Genomic DNA, 19624 nt, shown 5'->3' with positions numbered 1-19624 from the left:
TATTTTATATTTATATACTTGTGTTGATAGAAATCACAACTTCTATGCTATGTAAAATTGCAAAAGATTGATTTTTTTACTTGCATCTCAATATTCTTGTTTGTAAAATCTGGTAGGAACAGGTTTAAATCTTTTTGATATATCGTTAGCTTAGGTAGAAATTCATAAAGCAAAGCAACGCTTACGCACAACAGTAAAAGAGGCCTCTTCTATGCATTTATTTTTTTTTTTCTTTTTTTAATGTGGGTGTTAGGTTAGGATTTGGTATTTTGATAAATGAGTTTTTTTGCAAGGAACTCAGAATAGGTAACTTTAGGTTGTTTAATGGTTCCAGACTCCATCTATGTGTAAGCGAGTTAAGTAATGCTATCAGAATCTCTGATTTCAATTTATGTGGTCTAATAATAACCATTCAGAATTGTCAAAAAATCCATAGAGTCTCGATCAATCAATAATGAAATGATATCGGACAAAATTCGTTAATCTGTTGAACTAACGGTTTTCGGATTATGGTTGTATCGACCATTGTTGCGAATCGAGGATCTACTGGAGTTTTGACGATCAAATGGAGCCTAATATTTCAAAGGGACACATGGGTTTTTTAACAGGAGTGTATCTCTTTCACTCAAATGACAGTTTACATAAAGTATGATAGGGATACACGTCGTCGGATACACTCTTGTTTGCAAAGCTTATGTGCCCTAATGAAATGTAAGGCATGCAATAGTCGTGTTTAGCTTGTAAAATATGAACGTTTCAATAATGTTTATTGTTTTTGGAAGCAGCAAAACAGGTTTAAAAACTAGGTAAAGGAATGTTTGGATTTGTAATTAAAATTTCGAGGATTTGAGATTCAAGTTATTTTCAGACAGTTTAGTTGAGGTTGTTGATTCAAGTTAGTTAGCTTTCTTGAAAATGAATAATTGGGCATACATGATTAGTTAAATTGGTTTAATTAGTTAAAGTGTACTATTTCATTGTCAGATCTGCTTCTAGTTGTAATGTACGACAGACAAGACTACTGACGGACGCGACAGAAAGGAAGCCAGAATAAAGGCCTCAAGATTTATGTTCATGTGACAAGTTAGTTTTCATCTTTTATTTTCCAGTAAATATATTTGATTTTCTTTAAATTTGAAATACATTATAGGTTCCCTTTGTATAAATTTCAAATTAGTATTTTATTGAATCATTATTTCATATTTCCTTTATTCAGTTTTAAAGTTAGATTTACGTAACTGCTCAAGTCATCCAAGTTCTTACTACTCACACCTACACTAATTTTCTTTCACCTTCCCCCTCCCGATCCCCTATATCTTTCGGTGGTGTTCATTTTGTATGCAATACTAGTTCGGCCACTACCCTTTTTTCAACAAGAAACCGGACTTGGACTGACTTGAGGCCGCGTCCCCCACCTTGCTCCGTAAAACGAAAACGAAAACGAAAACGAAAACGAAACGAATAACAATCAACAATAAATTGTTAACTTAACAATTTTTCGCGTGTCTAAACTTGACAGAATCCAAGGCATAAATATTTATGACACTCAAAATAGTGTACCGACTTTTAAACGTTAAAAACATAAGCCCAACAAAGCGTTTCAAGTGACAGGCTGGGATTGCTCCAAATTAGCTGTTCCATTGTTTGTCAAAACACGCGCAAATGGCCCCCTTTTTTCCCGCCAAAAACGATGTTTTGTTCCTCCCAACGGGCTGGAAATAAACCTTTTAGCTGTTGGAAGAAAACTTCGTCTTGCTTCTTGCTCGCTCTCTTATTTATAGAGGTGTCGCTTATTAAATCCTTGTCACGTTCTTGGCTGCGGCTCGATATTTGGGCAATTTCTGGGGCGGGTTTTCCTCCATTACTTGGTACGTGGCGTGAATGCCGCCGCACTCTGGGAGGGAATTCCCACGAAAACAAGCCCACGAAAATCTGTTCAACGGTACACCACCGTCTGAAGGGGAAATTATAATATCAAGTGACTGGGCGAGAAACGGACGTTGATTATGTTGTCGAACAAGAAATTAAGTAGCAATTGAAGAGACTCCAGGGCGATGGAAAAAGAAAACTTTCTTCCAGGAATCGCACCAAATAGGTAATTTCAGTCCATTAAGTCGAATGGCTTTATGGTCAACGATGGCCACGATCTTTAATTTTGCCTCCGAGAGAAATGGGACTTTGCGCTCCAGTTGTTGATGGGCACATTAACTTTTCCCCGCGGAAAGTCCTCCGCGACGACGGTCGTAACTTTCAATCCGGTTGAGATTATCCAGCAAAAACTGGCTGCTACCACGCGCGCATCAGACCGGCTGGAGGAAAATTTTATCTTCCTTGGAAGCGATTTGTATGTAAATCAAGTAACAGATTGCCTTTGCTAGAGACTCGCACACGGGCAAATTTTCTTTTGAATATCAAATATTACCGGAATGAGGGTGGTGGAACCGTTACCAAATCTCGTACTCTTTCCCTCCTCCCTGCAATTGCTGATTTTTAAGCCACACTAAATAATAGACTTATCCTGCCAGCTTTGGTTGGCAGATAGTCTGCTACACTGAACGACAGCAGAAAGTCATGGGCGCGGGTTTCGTAAAAGTTGTTTTTGGAATCCCTTTAAAATCTTAAAGGGTCATGTTTAAAAACAAATCTGTACGGCGACGAAAGAAGTCCGTTTAAACTTAACACGCACAGAAAGACAAGCAAGTGCGTAATTGCTGTTAGGTAGCCCCTTATTACCAACTTATCAAAAATTTACTTTTCAAAAGGTAATAACTTCGTGGGAAAACAAATTTTAAAATATTATTTCTACTCCAACAGATCTTTTTTCTTTGTTTTTATATGTAAAGAAAACAACTAAAATTTATTCAAAGTATTGTTTTATAAACTTATTGGCTACAAAACCCTTACGTACTTGATGTTAAATTTGTCGTCCTACTCGTCACAAAAACCAGCCCTGATTGTAATTTATTGCTTTAGTTCTCCGTACATGATTCCTTTGACCTGTTCAGGCCTGATGGGCCATTAGGGTGTAATATCAAAATCGATTTTCCAGCACAGCAATTTTTCAGTTCCTTTTGGGGTCCTAAACAACTCCCCAAAGTTTGGGAACGATTGGTTTAGTCCTCACTTTGCGCAAAGCAATTAAATTTTCCATATAAATTTGTATGGGAAAAACCATTTTTTTTGGATTTTGATATTTATAAAATCCACGTTTCACGCTGTACTAAAACCAGATTCATATTCGAATGCTCTGGAAGGTGCTCTACAACTTTCCCGAAGAGAGTATGGTGCTAGCTTGTCCCTGAAAGAAGATACAGCGTCCTCAAAACTCGTCTAAAACGTGATTTTCGAGCAAAAAACACGTTTTAGACGAGTTTTGAACACGCTGTATCTTTTTTTAGGAGCAAGTTAGCACCATACTCTCTTAGGGAAAGTTATAGAGCACCTTCCAGAGCATTCGAATATGAATCCGGTTTTAGTACAGCGTGAAACGTATATTTTATAAATATCAAAATCCAAAAAAATGGTTTTTCCCATACAAATTTATATGGAAAATTGAATCGCTTTGCGCAAAGTGAGGACTAAACCAATCGTTCCGAAACTTTGGGGAGTTGTTTAGGACCCCAAAAGGAACTGAAAAATTGCTGTGCTCGCTAAATTTGGACAACTTTATTTTTTTCCATACAACCATATTACACCCTAATGGGCCATATATGACCCAAAATTCAAATTTTCTAAAACAAACCTATAATTTTCGTATGCTTAAAAGAATCATTTTGCCATCATTAACTTAATTTTTTTTCAGATCTGGCCTGAAGGGCTAAAATAGATGAAGATTGTTGGAACCATTTTTTAAATGTTTTTAAACCAAAATTATCAGCTTTTGTAAACATGTTCAAGACTAAATATGAATATTTTAACTTTTTAAATAATACTTGTTAAATTTTTAACACATCCGTTCAGGTTTTACGTTAAATTGCTGTAACTTAAAGAAAATCAATGGTGACAATAAATAAGAAACATGTAATTTGAGATTTCTTAAAAAAATTAAAGGGGGATCAAGTTACCCTTAATATTCTGAAAATGCCAGTTTCAAGAAAATAACATGCCATTTTATAATTTTCGAGAGTATTCTTTGTCATTCTGAGCATGTCATGTCTACGTGGTTTATGGATGGTCCCTCCCTAAAAATGATCCAACGCACAGTCAAAAGCCACCTTAGATGAGGACAGTTCATGAACCAAGTCCCGATCGGTCCCCTGGATTTTTGTCAATACAAACTGTTAAAATGAGACGGGATTTTAACTCACACCTTTGGAATTATAGCTGAGTTGCTATCCTCTCGGCCATCGGTAGATTCAATGATTTAAAAATGGGGGATAAAATTATTGTCCAGGATGTTCTGCCATATTCTTGCAATTTAAACTTAAAAAACAATGTCATTAAATTTGTAAAATATTATGGCTGTTTTGTATCCCTCTTTCATGTACGCCACTGATGGAACATAATATATATTTTTTTGTAATAACACACACCCGTCCCAGATTTGAGCACCATGGTTCTCTTGAAAAATTCCAGCGCTGATATGAAGAAGACGACGTTTTGGGCTGACATAACTCCCCGATATGGAAGCATCCATCGAACATGAAGGCCATCGACGACGTCGATGATGATGATGACGACGCCGGATTAAGCTACACATTGCTCTGCTCGAAATCCACCCAACCGCACCACCACCACCCATTCAGTTATGCTCCCTCGAAACGCATCCCCCAAAAAAAAGCAAACGAACCTCCCCCGGATCCGGATCAAAACGGAAAACGATGAAGTGTACGACGATGATGAACTTTCATGAAGTAACCATAAATCAATAAAATAGCATATCACAGACAGCAAACACGAAATCGAGCGTTACACAGAGAAGACGCGATACGACGACGGCTGCTGCCTGCACTGGCACTGCTTGGGTGTGGGTTGCCTAAATTTGGGGACGCGCGTTTGTGCACTGCACGGTTGGAGGGCATCAGCTGCCACCAAGAAGGCATGTGTCACATGAAAAATCGAGATTGCAAAATGGGTTCCACAAATAACGCATAAAATGGAAACATAACTTTACATCCCGACATCCGGAGAGGGGCGAAGCTGACGAGCAAAGTCGTTGTTTGTGGTGGTGATGCGAGGGTTGCATATAGATCAAGGAGAGTTGGTGGCAGCAACGACGAAGTAATATTTGATGTATTTACGTGCGATGTGGTGTGCTGCATCGCTATCGCAAGGTGCATTTTTGCGAAGGGGATCTTTTTTAAGAAGAACTTGAATGGTTTGTGTTGTGGGTACACTTTAACTTTGTCATTAAGTTGAGGATTTCTTTTTCATTTGAAAAAAAAAAAAACTGGAGAATTTTGTTGGCTAAGTTCAGATACAAGTTTTGCGTTAGGATATTTATTGCGATCGCATTTTGTTTTTCTGAAGTCTTAAGTTCTGAATCAAAGTTACTGAAATCGAGCGAGAAATTTAGCTACAAAAACGGCAAGTAGGATCCAGGGCATTTCATAAAATACGTGACATTGTATCTTTGAGGGTCCCGAGGCAAGACAACTGCTTGGCATGATGGCTCCAAAAGATATGCACTTATACATCCCGGGGATCCCGACGTTTATTCGTAGATTTTGAAATGTACTGCTGTTTGAACATTCAAGCTCAAACTCGATCCACTTTAACAAATCATCATTGCGGTTAACTTTATGAAACTAGAGAATCCGGCAACCAACTTCAACAAAATTTAAGAGCGAGTTTTTCACCGATGTGAAACAGGTCGTATCGAGGTGCTCCGATTTGGATGAAACCTGGACTATAAGCCTACGGTATTAACTTTTTGGCCAATCGCAGTTTTTCTCATAGCTTCACGATTTTTCTAGAACAAACATTTTACAACATTAGTTTTTGCCCTGTAGGCCTCCATAGCGGCACTTTTTGGTCTCAATTTTGACATATTCGGAATCCTCAGAAAATTTTACATTAGATTGAGGTGTTGGAATTTTGAATTTGATTGGAAAAAATGCCATTTAGAATTAATTAAAATATTATTTAGCATTTTGTCGGATTAGGAGTGAAACAAGTTTTCGCCTACTTGATACAGCATTTGACGTATTGATCATAGGGTAAATAAGATCTATTTCTTTTTTCAAAAATGTTTTATTTAATTATTTTTTAAAATCAAAATTACAACTCCAATACTTCTAACTTACGTGAAATTGTCCGAGGATTCCGAATATGAAAAAATGGAGACCAAAAAGTGCCGCTATGGAAGCCTACAAGGCAAAGACTAACGTTGTAAAATGTTTGTTCTAGAAAAATCATAAAACTATGAGAAAAACTGCGATTGGCCAAAAAGTTAATACCGTAGGCTTATAGTCCATGAAATTCCCTAACTTTTGACCTATGGGAGTATGAGTGTTAGAGGCTGTTGCAAAAAGTTATTAAGGTTTTAAAAAAATCCATTTAACAGTAATTTGCAAAAGCTATGAGAAAAAGTCAAACCAATCCTGGATGTCTAGAGCACATTTTGAAGGGCTTCAAAATACCATTAGAATGCATCTAAGAGAGTTGGAATTGATGAAGTTTTACGGAAATGCAAGCAATTTTAAGATTTTTCTTGTGTTTTGGACCTCAAATTTCAATGCCCGTTTAAACCCACTTCCCTTTGTCGTAGAGGGCTTATATTTGACATGAGTTCATCTCATGTATAGACAAACAAACCTTAAAAGTTTCATCCAAATCGGAGCACCTCGATACGACCTCTAGAACAAACCGAGCAGAATCTACAAATACTGCCTCTTAAGGGCAATGCACAGAATGGCCACCAAACAAATCGTGTTTGTTGCCCAATTGCTTTGCGTGCTCTATTTTTTGTTTCAGGGTAAAAATTTAAAGGCGTTTTTTTAGGATATCAACAAGTGACGTGCACAAGATAACACATCACTTCGCAATATTAGTTTTGACTAGAAGTATGCTAGAGAATCATCAAATCATCAAATTTACATTCGGCCTCGAATCAAACAATTTAGAGAGAAATATTATTTCAATGCAGATGATTGTTCTGTATTATGTTTTACGTGATCGAATTCATTTTAATCTGACGACTTATCATGAAGCTTTTCGTCACTTTTTTATTCTCCTTAAGCACCCTTATCCAGGTGTCTTTTCCTGATGAGCATGCGAGTGAAAAGTGCGAACGTAAAATCCGGGAAATCCAGAACCAGAACCCAATTTTGCATTGCTAAAATTCCTCACGCTTTCCCTCACGCACCAACCAATGGAAAAAGAAGAAACAGAGGTAGTGCGAGCCAAATTCCACCTGACCTCGCTGCCTTCTCGTGGCCGTGGGGCTGTGACATGCTTTGGAATTCTAATAAATTCACGCCGTGTGTGACTTGTAGGCTCTGCACACATTTCACAACGCGCATCGTTAGGAACGTGCCAGCCAGCAAGTCAGGGAAGATTCGTGAAAGGTAGATCTGCATGGAAATGATGATGGCGATGGTTGTAGGAGGGACACGTGTAGAGTAGCAAAGTCTGCAAAGTCTCCCATGATGGATGAGTAACTAAGTTCGAGACATTCTGACGGACTGGTTCCGGGCAAGATGGTACCACCGTGTGTGTATGTGTGATGCTTTTCCTAAATACCCTCACGCATGCTGATGACTATGCTGGTGATGCTGGTGCGTGTGCGGGAATTGTTAGAATCCCTCGTCACACGAACACACATGCTGTTTATGTGGTTAGAGGGAGTAGAGTCTCTAAAATAAATATAAAAAAATGTTTTCATAGCCCAATGGTATTTTTAAAAAAAGAAAATGCATGGTTAAATTTTTCCTTAAATCATTAAATTGAGAGAAATTTTTCAACTAAAATTATGAAACTCGTGCCATCTCAGCAAAGATGATAAGTAGAGGATTAAAATTCTCTCAAGACAACCTAGATTCAAATCATTTTTTTAAAATCGTGTACACGCGTTATGGTCCTAGATTTCTATGAAGTTGTAACCCAACCACCTCTAATATGCAAATTTCACAGTTTGAACCAAAAGTGAATTGATTCCAAGACTCGACTGTTGGCGATGGTGCGGTGTGGTTGTTACTGTTGACGCATCGGTTGGTGATCATTCCAAATGGAAGCTCATGTGACAGCCTGTGAGATTGTAATGTGAGTGCTATGTGAATGCCAACTAGTTTTTTCTACGATTTGTTACATGAAATGCGTGATACGAGAATGATTTTTTTTAACAAATAAAAATATCAATTTGATAATCATGGCCAAATTGAGCAGTCTGGAAATTCTTTTTTGTTAACCCTACGTTGCCAAAATTGAAAAAAATATTAATGTGATTTATCTGCTTAACTTTGAAGTCTTCTGAAGTAACGGCAACTTTTTGAATAGCCTGTGGTTGTGAAATCTACGCTGATGAATTGACATAAAGTTTCCGATACAAATATACAAATTTTGAAATCAACCTTGTGTCCTTATAATGTGCTTTTGATTATTAATTTTGTTTTATTGTTTCCGGAGGAAGAAAATAATCTGAATTATTGTCTGCGATGACTAAAAATCCAACACAATAGAGAATGAAAACATCAAATTTTAACAACTTCCAAAAACACTCCACTAATTGAATAGTTTTCAATTTGTGCCGAAACCGCTTATTCAAACAACCCTGTTGATGTAGAACATGCAACATCACTCCACGCGCTAGCGTCCCTATTCATTAAAGCAAAACAATAGAAACTTAATTTCCGTTTCCTGTCATTATCCATGGCGATAATTAGTTTTATCATGTGCATCCAATATAAACCACCCACTATCGAGTATAAACTATGTTTCATACGGCCTGAAAATAATATAAATAGAGCATAGGGGAGATTAGTTAATTCGAATTTGGAACACCTCTCAGGTTTTCCCGAACTATCTGTGATAACAAAAAATAAGCAATTCACTCTAACGAGATATTGGTGCTTCAGGTTATAAAAATTACGATATTGTGAATTGATTAGGCTGGTACAAATATTTTTAAAAGTTTTTGTCACCCCCCCCCCCCCTTCAAAATTGGCCCGAAAAATCAGGGGGCAAAAAAAATATTTTTACAATAAACTTCAAAATTTCAATGAAAATTCAAGTGCAACCAACTGAAATCAAATTAAAATACATTCTTCTGCATTTAATATCATTTTTAGCATGTTTGGGTTTATTAAAAAATCTTAAGATTTTTTGAAAATATTCGATGCAAAATCTTTTTTTTCGATACAATTTTTGTTTTTGTCAGGTCTTAGATTTTTTGAAAACTAATGATTGCAAAACAACTGAACTAGTGTAAAATGCATTTTAAAACACTTTTTTCATTTAATTGTGAAGACTATGGCTTGTTATTTAAATTTTTATATTTTTTTGCCCCCCCCTTGACCTCGGTCAGGGCCGAGGGACAAAAACTTTTTTAAATATTTGCATCGGCCTTATTTACTAATAAAAACTAATTGAAAATTGATATTGGTGCTTCATTAGTCAGCAAAAACTACTACATTGTGCTTCGACCACGTTCGGCATTCGCTTCAATAGTGGAAAAGCTTCAATAATTTGCATTGGTAATGTGAGCTCTTTTGTGATAGTTTTTCACGTCCTGTTTACCAAATTTATTTCAGTTTGGACGTGGAACACTCTCCTCGTTTCATTATATGATAGATAGATTAACGACCGGCTCTCATCAGCGGATATCCGCTTTAGATTGTTAGGTTTTTCCGTCTTGTTGGCATTGATTTATGCATGGTTTTGTTTAGAATTGTTTGTGCATTCTATTGTTTCCGCTTTGACGCGTGTTTCCGTTTTCTTATTGTTAGGGGAAATAATCACCAAAGCTGACTTTCAAACAAACAGCGACCTCATTCAAATCAGTTTATTTTTTCAAATCTGAAACTAAAGCTCTATTTCATTGTGCGAGCAAATCTTGACTATCTGTGAATTACATTAGCATATTCGATAAACCTAAGAGGTCGAAACAATCCAAAGGTTCCTAACCTCGTGGTTGTGGTTGTGAAAGGTTGTGAAAACGAGAACTAGAAGGTAAAAGATTCTTGGAACATCAACCTGTCATTCACCAGTTCGATACACGCACACTTATGGCTGTTTCATTCCCATATACCTGTGGGTGCGTGTTTAGACCATTGAGACTCGATTATAAGATTCCTTTCATCGGTGATGGAAAAGGTTTGCAGACTGTCAGAGTCTTAAGAACAATATCACTTTGAGACTTAAAGAGAGACGGCTGAATTTTGTGCTATTCCAATACAGGATTACATCGGTCTACAAAATTATTAATATATTTCGTATTTCTTATTACACATTCTGAAAATTATTTAAACATTTTCTAATCTGATACGATAATTGTTGATTAATTGAGTATTAATTGAAAATCGTGCAAATTCTAATTTTATTTTCGTACCAGTCTTTTTTTTTCAATTTAGGCAGATGTTTATTAAGGTGAAAACTAGAAAAAATAACGACAAATTCCACAAGCTAAAATATGTTTTTGGATTATTTTAAGCCTTTTTGCCTTTAAACCTTTTTCCCAACCATTGATAGTCGAGCTTGAATTTGGTGAAATAAATGTTTCTAACAATGCTAAGTGAATAAATATTCAGCTTGCTAAGCAGGGTTTTATAACATTTCCATATATTTTTGGTACTGAATGTTTTTACAATGATATGTCAATATTGAGATGGCATTTTCTGATCGATTCGTGCTTGTTGTTGTTTTATATTATAACTACCTATGTTCCCAAAAGCTGAATTTTCAGCATTTAGAATTTTATTTACTCATAACTTTATGCAACTTTCAAGCCATAACGGAAAATAGACAAAACAGATGATGCCAAGTATTTTTCATTTTGTAAGAAAATGAAATCTTGCTAAACAAATATGTTTCGATTGTACTAAGGTTTCAAAGGAACTTCTGAAGATCGAACCACAAAAAAATGTTGGAGCATGTTTTGGGGCATATTTCGCTTCTGCCTCTGTACTCTCTTGTGCTAAATAAATAGAAATCCCAGCAAGCTCAGTACAAGAGAACACAAAAGGCATCGATTTGAGCTGGACGATGCAAAATAAGACAACGTAACACTTTTTCTTGATTCGAATATTTGAAATAAAAGAGACTTGACTATACTATATTTTTAATCTAAATTTGAATTTGTAGACAATTTTCAGACGTACGATGCCATCCACAACTAAGCATTTTTACGTGGAATTTTCGAATGCCATGAGAGTTTTTTTTACTTTGGCTTTTTGTGAGGTATTCTTTTGAAAGCGCCTCCAACAAAACAATTTCATTCAGTATCAATTTGAGTATACATTTTTGAGCCAAACTCATGAGTTACCTACAATCACTTGGCTTAGAAAAGCTATGATGCTTAGAATAGATAAGTTGTGTGGAAAAAGTACGTAGCTTAGTGCGGTTATCTACAATCAACTTAGACAACTGGCAGGACGGTTATACGTTGCTATGCAGTTGTGTATTTACCTTAGATATAGAAACGTAGATTTTGACCAGTTCCGGATTGCTGATTTCGTCAAAGAAGGCCAAAAATACATCTAATATATTAGACGTTCAGAGCAGTAAGTATCCAATCGATAGCTGATTGTGAATCGAAATCGCTCACGATCCAATTCGGTTTGACAGTTAATGAGATCATTTTTCATTGGAGTGTTACAAAATCAACATTCCAAAAGGACATGTATTTAACTTTTATTGAATTTGATTTTACACGTGTGTTGGGAGGTAATATTTTTGATCTTGCATTATCATTTATTAGCAAAATGTACTTTTTTGCAATTCCGTCGTGAAATTACTTACTTTTCCTGTCATTCTTGAACGACGAAATAGCCTACTTTTCTGTACCAAAAATAACAGAATCGAATAGCAACACTTTTCAAAATAAATGCTGAAAAGTTCTACTTTTCAGCACTGAAATGGGTGCTGAAAAGTTGAACTTTTCAGCACTTGTATCGAAAAGTAACACTTTTCAATTTTTTTTTGATTCAAACGATTTATTGACAAAATACATGAAAATTTGACATAAAATTTCACTCAATGGGTGTTTTTCGGAATTGCAAAAAATGTTGTATGGAACTTGTTGCAAAACTTGATTTTTTCAGCACTCTTCGTATTTATCCAACTCGGTGAACCACGTTGGATAAATGTACGACTCGTGCTGAAAAAATCCTCTTTTTGCAACTTGTTGCATAAACTACTATTTTCTGATTGATTCTTTCAACAGATTATTCATAAGTTGCACATTTTAGTGAGCAATAAATAATGTTTGTGTCACCTTGTGTACTTTTGGTACCAGGACAAATCTTTCTCCCTTCTCTTTTCTGTCCATGTTGAACATTCCCGTCATTTCCATACATTCTCACAAATCCCTCCACCCCCTGACCGTCGTGACATGTCACTCCGGGGAAGCGGCTGCAAAATGAGCAATAAAACTAAATGTACTCCACTAAATTCCCCGGGATTCGTCCTTTTGTCCCAGGGACACCCGGGGAAACAATGCTGAGAGGTGATTTAAGAGGGCAATTTGATAGTATTCAACAGGCATTCGATCGATTATTCAAATCGAATAAAGCGTGTTCAATTGCCGGTCGCAACCTTCCTTCCGCATTTTTGGTCCAGTTTTGTCCCGAGATCTTTACCGTATGGTCGTCCGGTTTGGTCCTTTTGAAGAGAGAGAGAGAGAGAGGGAAAGTCCTTCCCTGCTGTGACCACCTCCAACCAGCTCTGGCATTGGTATGTGGAAGCTTTTATTGACTCAGTCGGGGGTGCGCCACTTTGCTTCAGCTCAGTGGCTCTGGAATCTCGCTCGTTCGCTGCTCTTGAGCTGTTGCTATTTTGTTTCCGCTCTTTTGAAAAAAAGCTCTTCAACTCAATGCTGGGATGAAGTGAGTTTTCCGGTTCCGGAAGGTTGACATCGTCCCCGGGAGACCAAGTCTGGGGCATGGAGTTCGAGGGAATGTGTGTGTGTGTCTGTGGAAGGAAAGGACCGATCTGTTCAATCAGAAAATGTAAAATTTATTTCACTCTGAATCCACCACTAACAAGCAATCGCATGATTGAACGATTGTGGAATTATTGGAGCAAGAATGAATGCATTCCCTTGATATGTCTCAGTGAATTGGAGTGGTTAGTTGGGTTGGCAGACTATGAACTACTCAATGGAGACGGAGTCTATTTGGAAATCTAGACGAAGTACTTTGCATTTTAGACTCAAATCACTTTTTTTCTAATATGACGATCACGGAACTTGGTTAAATTAGCAATCAGCCCAAATACTTATTGAGAAAAGTCAAATGAGCAATTCTCTACAAAACCGGCCGATTTCGACCATTTTTATTTTTTGTATTTTTTGATTTGGCTCAAACTTTGTGGGGGCCTTCCCTATGACCAAAGAAGCCATTTTGCATCATTAGTTTGTCCATATAAATTTCCTTACAAATTTGGCAGCTGTTCATACAAAAATGGTACGTAAATATTCGAAAATCTGTAACTTTTGAAGGAATTTTTTGATCAATTTGGTGTCTTCAGCAAAGTTGTAGGTATTGTTGAGGACTTTTGAGAAAAAAATAGGTACACGGAAAAAAAAATTTCCCGATTTTTTTATTAACTTTTTTTTCACAAAAACTCAAATTCCCAAAATACGTATTTTTTGATTTTCGAGATTTTTTGATATGTTTTAGGGGACAAAAATCCGCAACTTTTGAGCTATAGAGAAACATGGTCAAAAAATTTGCCGCCGAGTTATGATTTTTTGAAAAACTGGTGATTTTTGGAAAAAATCGAAATTTCATACATAAAATTTTTTTGACCAAATTTTTTTTATGCAAAATTGAATTTGCAATCGAAAAGTACTTTACAGATTTTTTGATAAAGGGCTCCGTTTTCAAGATATAGCCACCGAAAATTTGATTTTAGCGAAATATTTGCAGTTTTTCAATTTTTAAAAATAGTGACCATGAGTGACCATATCTAAAAATATTTTTTTTGAAAAGTTCAGAAAATTTGCTATAAAATTGTCTAAGAGACATTGAAGATTGGACCTCTGGTTGTTGAGATACAGCGGCTTAAAGAAAAAGAAACACGAAAATTGAAGTTTTCTAAGTCTCACCCAAACAGCCCACCATTTTCTAATGACGATATCTCAGTAATTAATGGTCCGATTTTCAATGTTAATACATAAAACATTCGTGAAATTTTCCGATCTTTTCGAAAAAAATATTTTGAAAAAAATTAAATCAAGACTAACATTTTAAAAGGGCCAAACTTTGAATATTATGCCCATTAAAAATGCTAGTATTGATTAAATTTTTTTCAAAATATTTTTTTCGAAAAGATCGGAAAATTTCACGAATGTTTCATGTATTAACATTGAAAATCGGACCATTCATTGCTGAGATATCGTCATTAGAAAATGGTGGGCTGTTTGGGTGAGACTTAGAAAACTTCAATTTTCGTGTTTCTTTTTCTTTAAGCCGCTGTATCTCAACAACCAGAGGTCCAATCTTCAATGTCTCTTAGACAATTTTATAGCAAATTTTCTGAACTTTTCAAAAAAAATATTTCTAGAAATGGTCACTCATGGTCACTATTTTTAAAAATTGAAAAACTGCAAATATTTCGCTAAAATCAAAATTTCGGTGGCTATATCTTGGAAACGGAGCCCTTTATCAAAAAATCTGTAAAGTACTTTTCGATTGCAAATTCAATTTTGCATAAAAAAATTTGGTCAAAAAAATTTTATGTATGAAATTTCAATTTTTTCCAAAAATCACCAGTTTTTCAAAAAATCATAACTCGGCGGCAGATTTTTTGACCATGTTTCTCTATAGCTCAAAAGTTGCGGATTTTTGTCCCCTAAATCATATAAAAAAATCTCGAAAATCAAAAAATACGTATTTTGGGAATTTGAGTTTTTGTGAAAAAAAAGTTAATAAAAAAATCGGGAAATTTTTTTTTCCGTGTACCTATTTTTTTCTCAAAAGTCCTCAACAATACCTACAACTTTGCCGAAGACACCAAATTGATCAAAAAATTCCTTCAAAAGTTACAGATTTTCGAATATTTACGTACCATTTTTGTATGAACAGCTGCCAAATTTGTATGGAAATTTATATGGACAAACTAATGATGCAAAATGGCTTCTTTGGTCATAGGGAAGGCCCCCACAAAGTTTGAGCCAAATCAAAAAATACAAATAAAATCCATTTCCGGTTTTGGTAGAGAATTGCTCAAATGTCACATTTTGAAGTGCTTCAAATGACCTTCCAAACTGCTTTCAAATTTAACTAAGAAAATTTGATTTCATCAAGTTCATTAAGTTCATGTTTTTGGACCGCAAACTTCAATGCCCCTTTTAACCCAATTTCCTTTTTTGTTGGGGCGATACGACCTCTAGAACAAACCGAGCAAAATCTACAAATAATACTTGAAGCCCATTAGTGGGATAAGTGAATACTTTCATAGACAAGCCATACATACAGGCATACAGATGATGATGATATGTATGTATGATGAATTTACCTTATATCAAGTTTTATATTCTACTAAATTGCACTTTTATCTTTCGGCTCCTTTTTTCATTTAGCGAAACACAGTACCCATTAATACAGGTAGTTCATATTTGTTCGGAATTTGAAAATATTTAAATACTTATCATAAAAAAATCTTCAAGATTGATGCAGAACAAAAAAATCATATAAATTAGTTCAAGGTTCTTAAATTTTGCTACATTCATTTTTTGTATTCCCTCTAATAAAGCGACGATATTTTTTCTAGGGTGCAATGCACCATTAACACCAAAAGCTGGAGTCAAATATAAATTGAATAATAATGAATTCAATTTGGGTAGCACACGTGACTGCTCAAGACTCTCACTTACAATAGCACCGCATTGTTGGGTTTAAAATCGCACTGAACGGTAATTCGCAACGAAAGAACTCTCACTGACTTGACCCCACCCACAAAATCCACCCATTCACTTACATTCGAGGAAACTACTTTTGTTTCCATTTCTTTAGCTTCAATCTAACGAACTGCTGATTGAAATTTACAAAATTGCTCCCGTTTTATCGTCTTTGCCAAAGTATCTGCAAAATAACAGATAAAAACTCATTCTTCCGCAGAAAGTTCGATCTTTGTCTTTCGCATAGCGCACCAGCAGTTACCTCTCTCCCAACCCCGCGGGGGTCATGTGCCCCTTCTGGATGGATCTTTCCGTAATCCCGTGTCTATGTGTGTGTGCGATTGGGAATGGTTGTTTCGTGGATGCTCCCAAGAACAGCAGCAGCAGTCAGTTTTACTCAAGAAGGGCATTCCATAAAATCAATTTTACCCCGGTTTTATTCGGGGCGGCTAGGGTGACAGTAAAAAAATATTGAAAAATTAACGCCTTTCCTTTAAAAACGTACAGATAAGGATTTTTCGATATTTGTTTATTCAACTCGAATCACTTTGTGTTCTTCGCACACTGCTAAAAGTTGAACCCACGTGCCATCTTCGAAGGAATACGGGCATCAGCAGCAGCAGCAGCTATATTCTTATTTCTTAGCCTCTTTATCCCCATTCCGGATCGGAAAGGGGGGAAGCTTCCCCAAATGTGTCTCGGCCATTTGCTGTGCGCGTTGCAAAAGTTTATCCGTAAAAATAAAGTTTAATAGAAGAGCAGCAGCTCAGACAACGTAATGATGAAGATTGCCAGAAAATGTTTGCGTAAATAGGGGGGAAATGCCTATATTCCGGCCGCGGAAGCCAATGGAGCAGGACATGCCACATTTTAGCTGGTTCCTGTTCCGGTGGGGGGAGCGAAAGAGGGGTTTTAGTGCGTTATGCAGTTTGATCTTGCACGGCTGGTTACCCTTTGTCGGTTATCGTCCTGCGCTTGGGAGTTTCAACCTTATTGCTGTTATCTTGTTTATGATGTACTAATTCATTTGATTTTTTATATCTTTATTTTCAGAAAAGGAACATCTTCCTGAATCGGAGTTTGTTGAAGATGCGGAAAATTACGACGATGATGAAGAGGAAGGTAAACGAAATTTTCATCGGTGCCTGTTATAATTTGAATGTTAGAACAAAATACCTTTTTTTGAAAACAAAACATACTGTCCCTTAAAGATTATTTCATGGAAGATTCTTAATGTTTTCCCATTTCAGATGAACAACAAATTACTGAAACTGATTTTAAATTTGACGATTTTGCAGCCAGGTATGTAAAGCTACAGACTTCGAATTTTTCACTGCATTCGGTAGTTGAAGAATCGGTACAGTTTATATCGGTAAACATTCTTTCAAAATGAACAAAATTTTACCGAATATCGGTTGTGTGATGAACAATAATGAACTTTTTTACCGATCTTCAGCAAGTTTTTTTTTCGAATTTGTCAGTTTACAAAACTGTTCTGCAGTTGAAAATTCGGTAAACTTTACCGATTGCGATAAAAAAATCTACTCAGTAAAAAAATGGTATTACTATATCTTAAAATGAGTACATCTTTTATGTCAGGTTTAATTTTACCTCTGATAATGTGTAAATACGCAATGCAAAAATACTTGCAATCCTAAAAATAACAACAAACTGGGTTATAATCATATCCAGCTTACAAAGTCTGCCCCCCAACTCGTACGGCCATCTCGAGGTTCCCCGGAATCGGTTCCGGGTTGGCCAGTGGGCACAAAGCATTCCCGAAGACCAGTTTGTAGTTGGTGCTTCAAAACCATGAATTTTGATCAGTAGCGTGACCAGGCTCTGAACCCCCTGAGGAGGGGGGGGGGGCACACGCATGGAAAAAAATGATTACGGTGTTGGTGAATGACCCCTCGGACAAATTTATAACACCACCACTGAAAACTTCATTTTTTTCCACTCTCTCTCTCTCTCTCTCTCTCTCTCTCTCTCTCTCTCTCTCTCTCTCTCTCTCTCTTTCTCTCCCTCTAAGGTGTTAAGCTTCCTTCTTTTAAGTTAACGAGATACAGCCATAAAACTGATAATAAATTCACAATTTTAAAATATTTGTGGATTTTGGCAAGGCTGGATGTAGCGAATGATCATTTACTTTGAATATCTGGCAATCCTAGGTAGAATTTATACAAGTTTTACTAGCAGGATGTTATAAAAATTCTTGAAAATGGCATCTAAAAAAACTGTTACGAAATATTGCGAAGATTTACAACTAGTGAGTCTACTATTATTATCTCTTGTTTCTGCAACAATTTTGGAAATCAATCTTTCCATTCAAAAAACTATGTGGAAGATCTGGTAACACTGTTTGAAGTTACGGTGGTGGTTACCGGGATCCGCGGTGCAGGGGTAAGCGTGGTTGCCTCTCACCCAGTCGGCCTGGGTTCGATCCCAGAAGGTCCCGGTTGCACTTTCGAGACGAGATTTGTCTGATCAAGCCTTCCATCGGACGGGGAAGTAAATGTTGGTCCCGGTCTAACCTAGAGGTTAGGTCGATAGCTCAGTCCAGGTGTAGGAGTCGTCTTCCTGGGACCTGTCTCGGTGGAGTCGCTGGTAGGCAGTTGGACTTACAATCCAAAGGTCGTCAGTTCGAATCCCGGGGTGGATGGAAGCTTAGGTGTAAACGAGGTTTGCAATTGCCTCAACAATCAAACCTTCAGACACCTAGTTTCGAGTAGGAATCTCGCAATCGAGAACGCCAAGGCAATGCTGTAGAGCAAATAATTTGATTTGATTTTGATTTGATTTTTGTTTGAAGTTACGAGTGAATTTATTAGGATTACATACACAGCAAAAAATGTAATGGTGACAACGCATGCAAAAGCATGTTATTAACACATCAAAGTTAACTTATTTGTTTGACTTTTCACGCTTTAAAAAATATCCAACTATGCAAGGTTTAGTTGAATTTTATGCATGTTTTTAGATAGGAAATATCACATTAGTAAATCAACTATTTGTGCAATCTATGATATGAAATGCACGTTTTTTTTTTGAAAGTTTAAAAAAATAGGTGTGCATACACTAGAAAATTTCTCAATATCTAAAAAAACATGATTTCGATCCGAAACAAAAAAAAAATCACATTCGTCAGCTGTGTGCTATCTTGTGACATAGACCATTCGAGAAAATCGATTTTTAAAGTTTGATGATAAATATTTTCAAAACTATGAATGGTAGAGCCAAACTGTTTGAAGCAATCGGTTCGTATAGAATCGCTTAACAAACGCTCCAAGTTTCAACTAATTTGGTTACACCAGTTAAAAGATACAGTAAATTATGTAATCAAAAATCTGAAAAGCACGTGTCACAAGTGTGTTTCGAAAGTAAAATTGTACTACGTGTCACAAGTGTGCACAGAATTTCCAGACAAACTAAAATAGACTTAGATCAATGGTTTAACCAACTTAATCAGTATATTTTCAAAAGCAAAAGATTGCATTGCCTTCAGAAAATGTGTATCAACATAAATTTGTGAAAAAAAAGAAAAAAAAACCAACATTTTCGAACAACATGTATGACGTGTCACAAGTATGCACGATCATTTTGATGATAAATTGGTCTATGTCACAA

At 36.3% G+C, this 19624-nt stretch overlaps 1 protein-coding gene across 1 annotated transcript in view; it reads left to right on the top strand.

Moving 5' to 3' along the window:
* LOC120424135 (protein timeless homolog) overlaps positions 1 to 19624 on the top strand; it is a 150884-nt gene that overhangs the window by 79198 nt on the left and 52062 nt on the right. The window contains exons 9-10 of the mRNA XM_039588178.2: positions 17051 to 17119; positions 17248 to 17299. Coding sequence (XP_039444112.1) covers positions 17051 to 17119; positions 17248 to 17299 — 121 coding nt within the window. The remainder of the gene's footprint in view (positions 1 to 17050; positions 17120 to 17247; positions 17300 to 19624) is intronic.

Source organism: Culex pipiens, chromosome 1 (genome assembly GCF_016801865.2).
Source record: "Culex pipiens pallens isolate TS chromosome 1, TS_CPP_V2, whole genome shotgun sequence".
NCBI classification, from domain to species: domain Eukaryota; kingdom Metazoa; phylum Arthropoda; class Insecta; order Diptera; family Culicidae; genus Culex; species Culex pipiens.
Note: the sequence above shows the minus strand (reverse complement) of the source record. Positions and strands in the feature narration are given on the sequence as shown.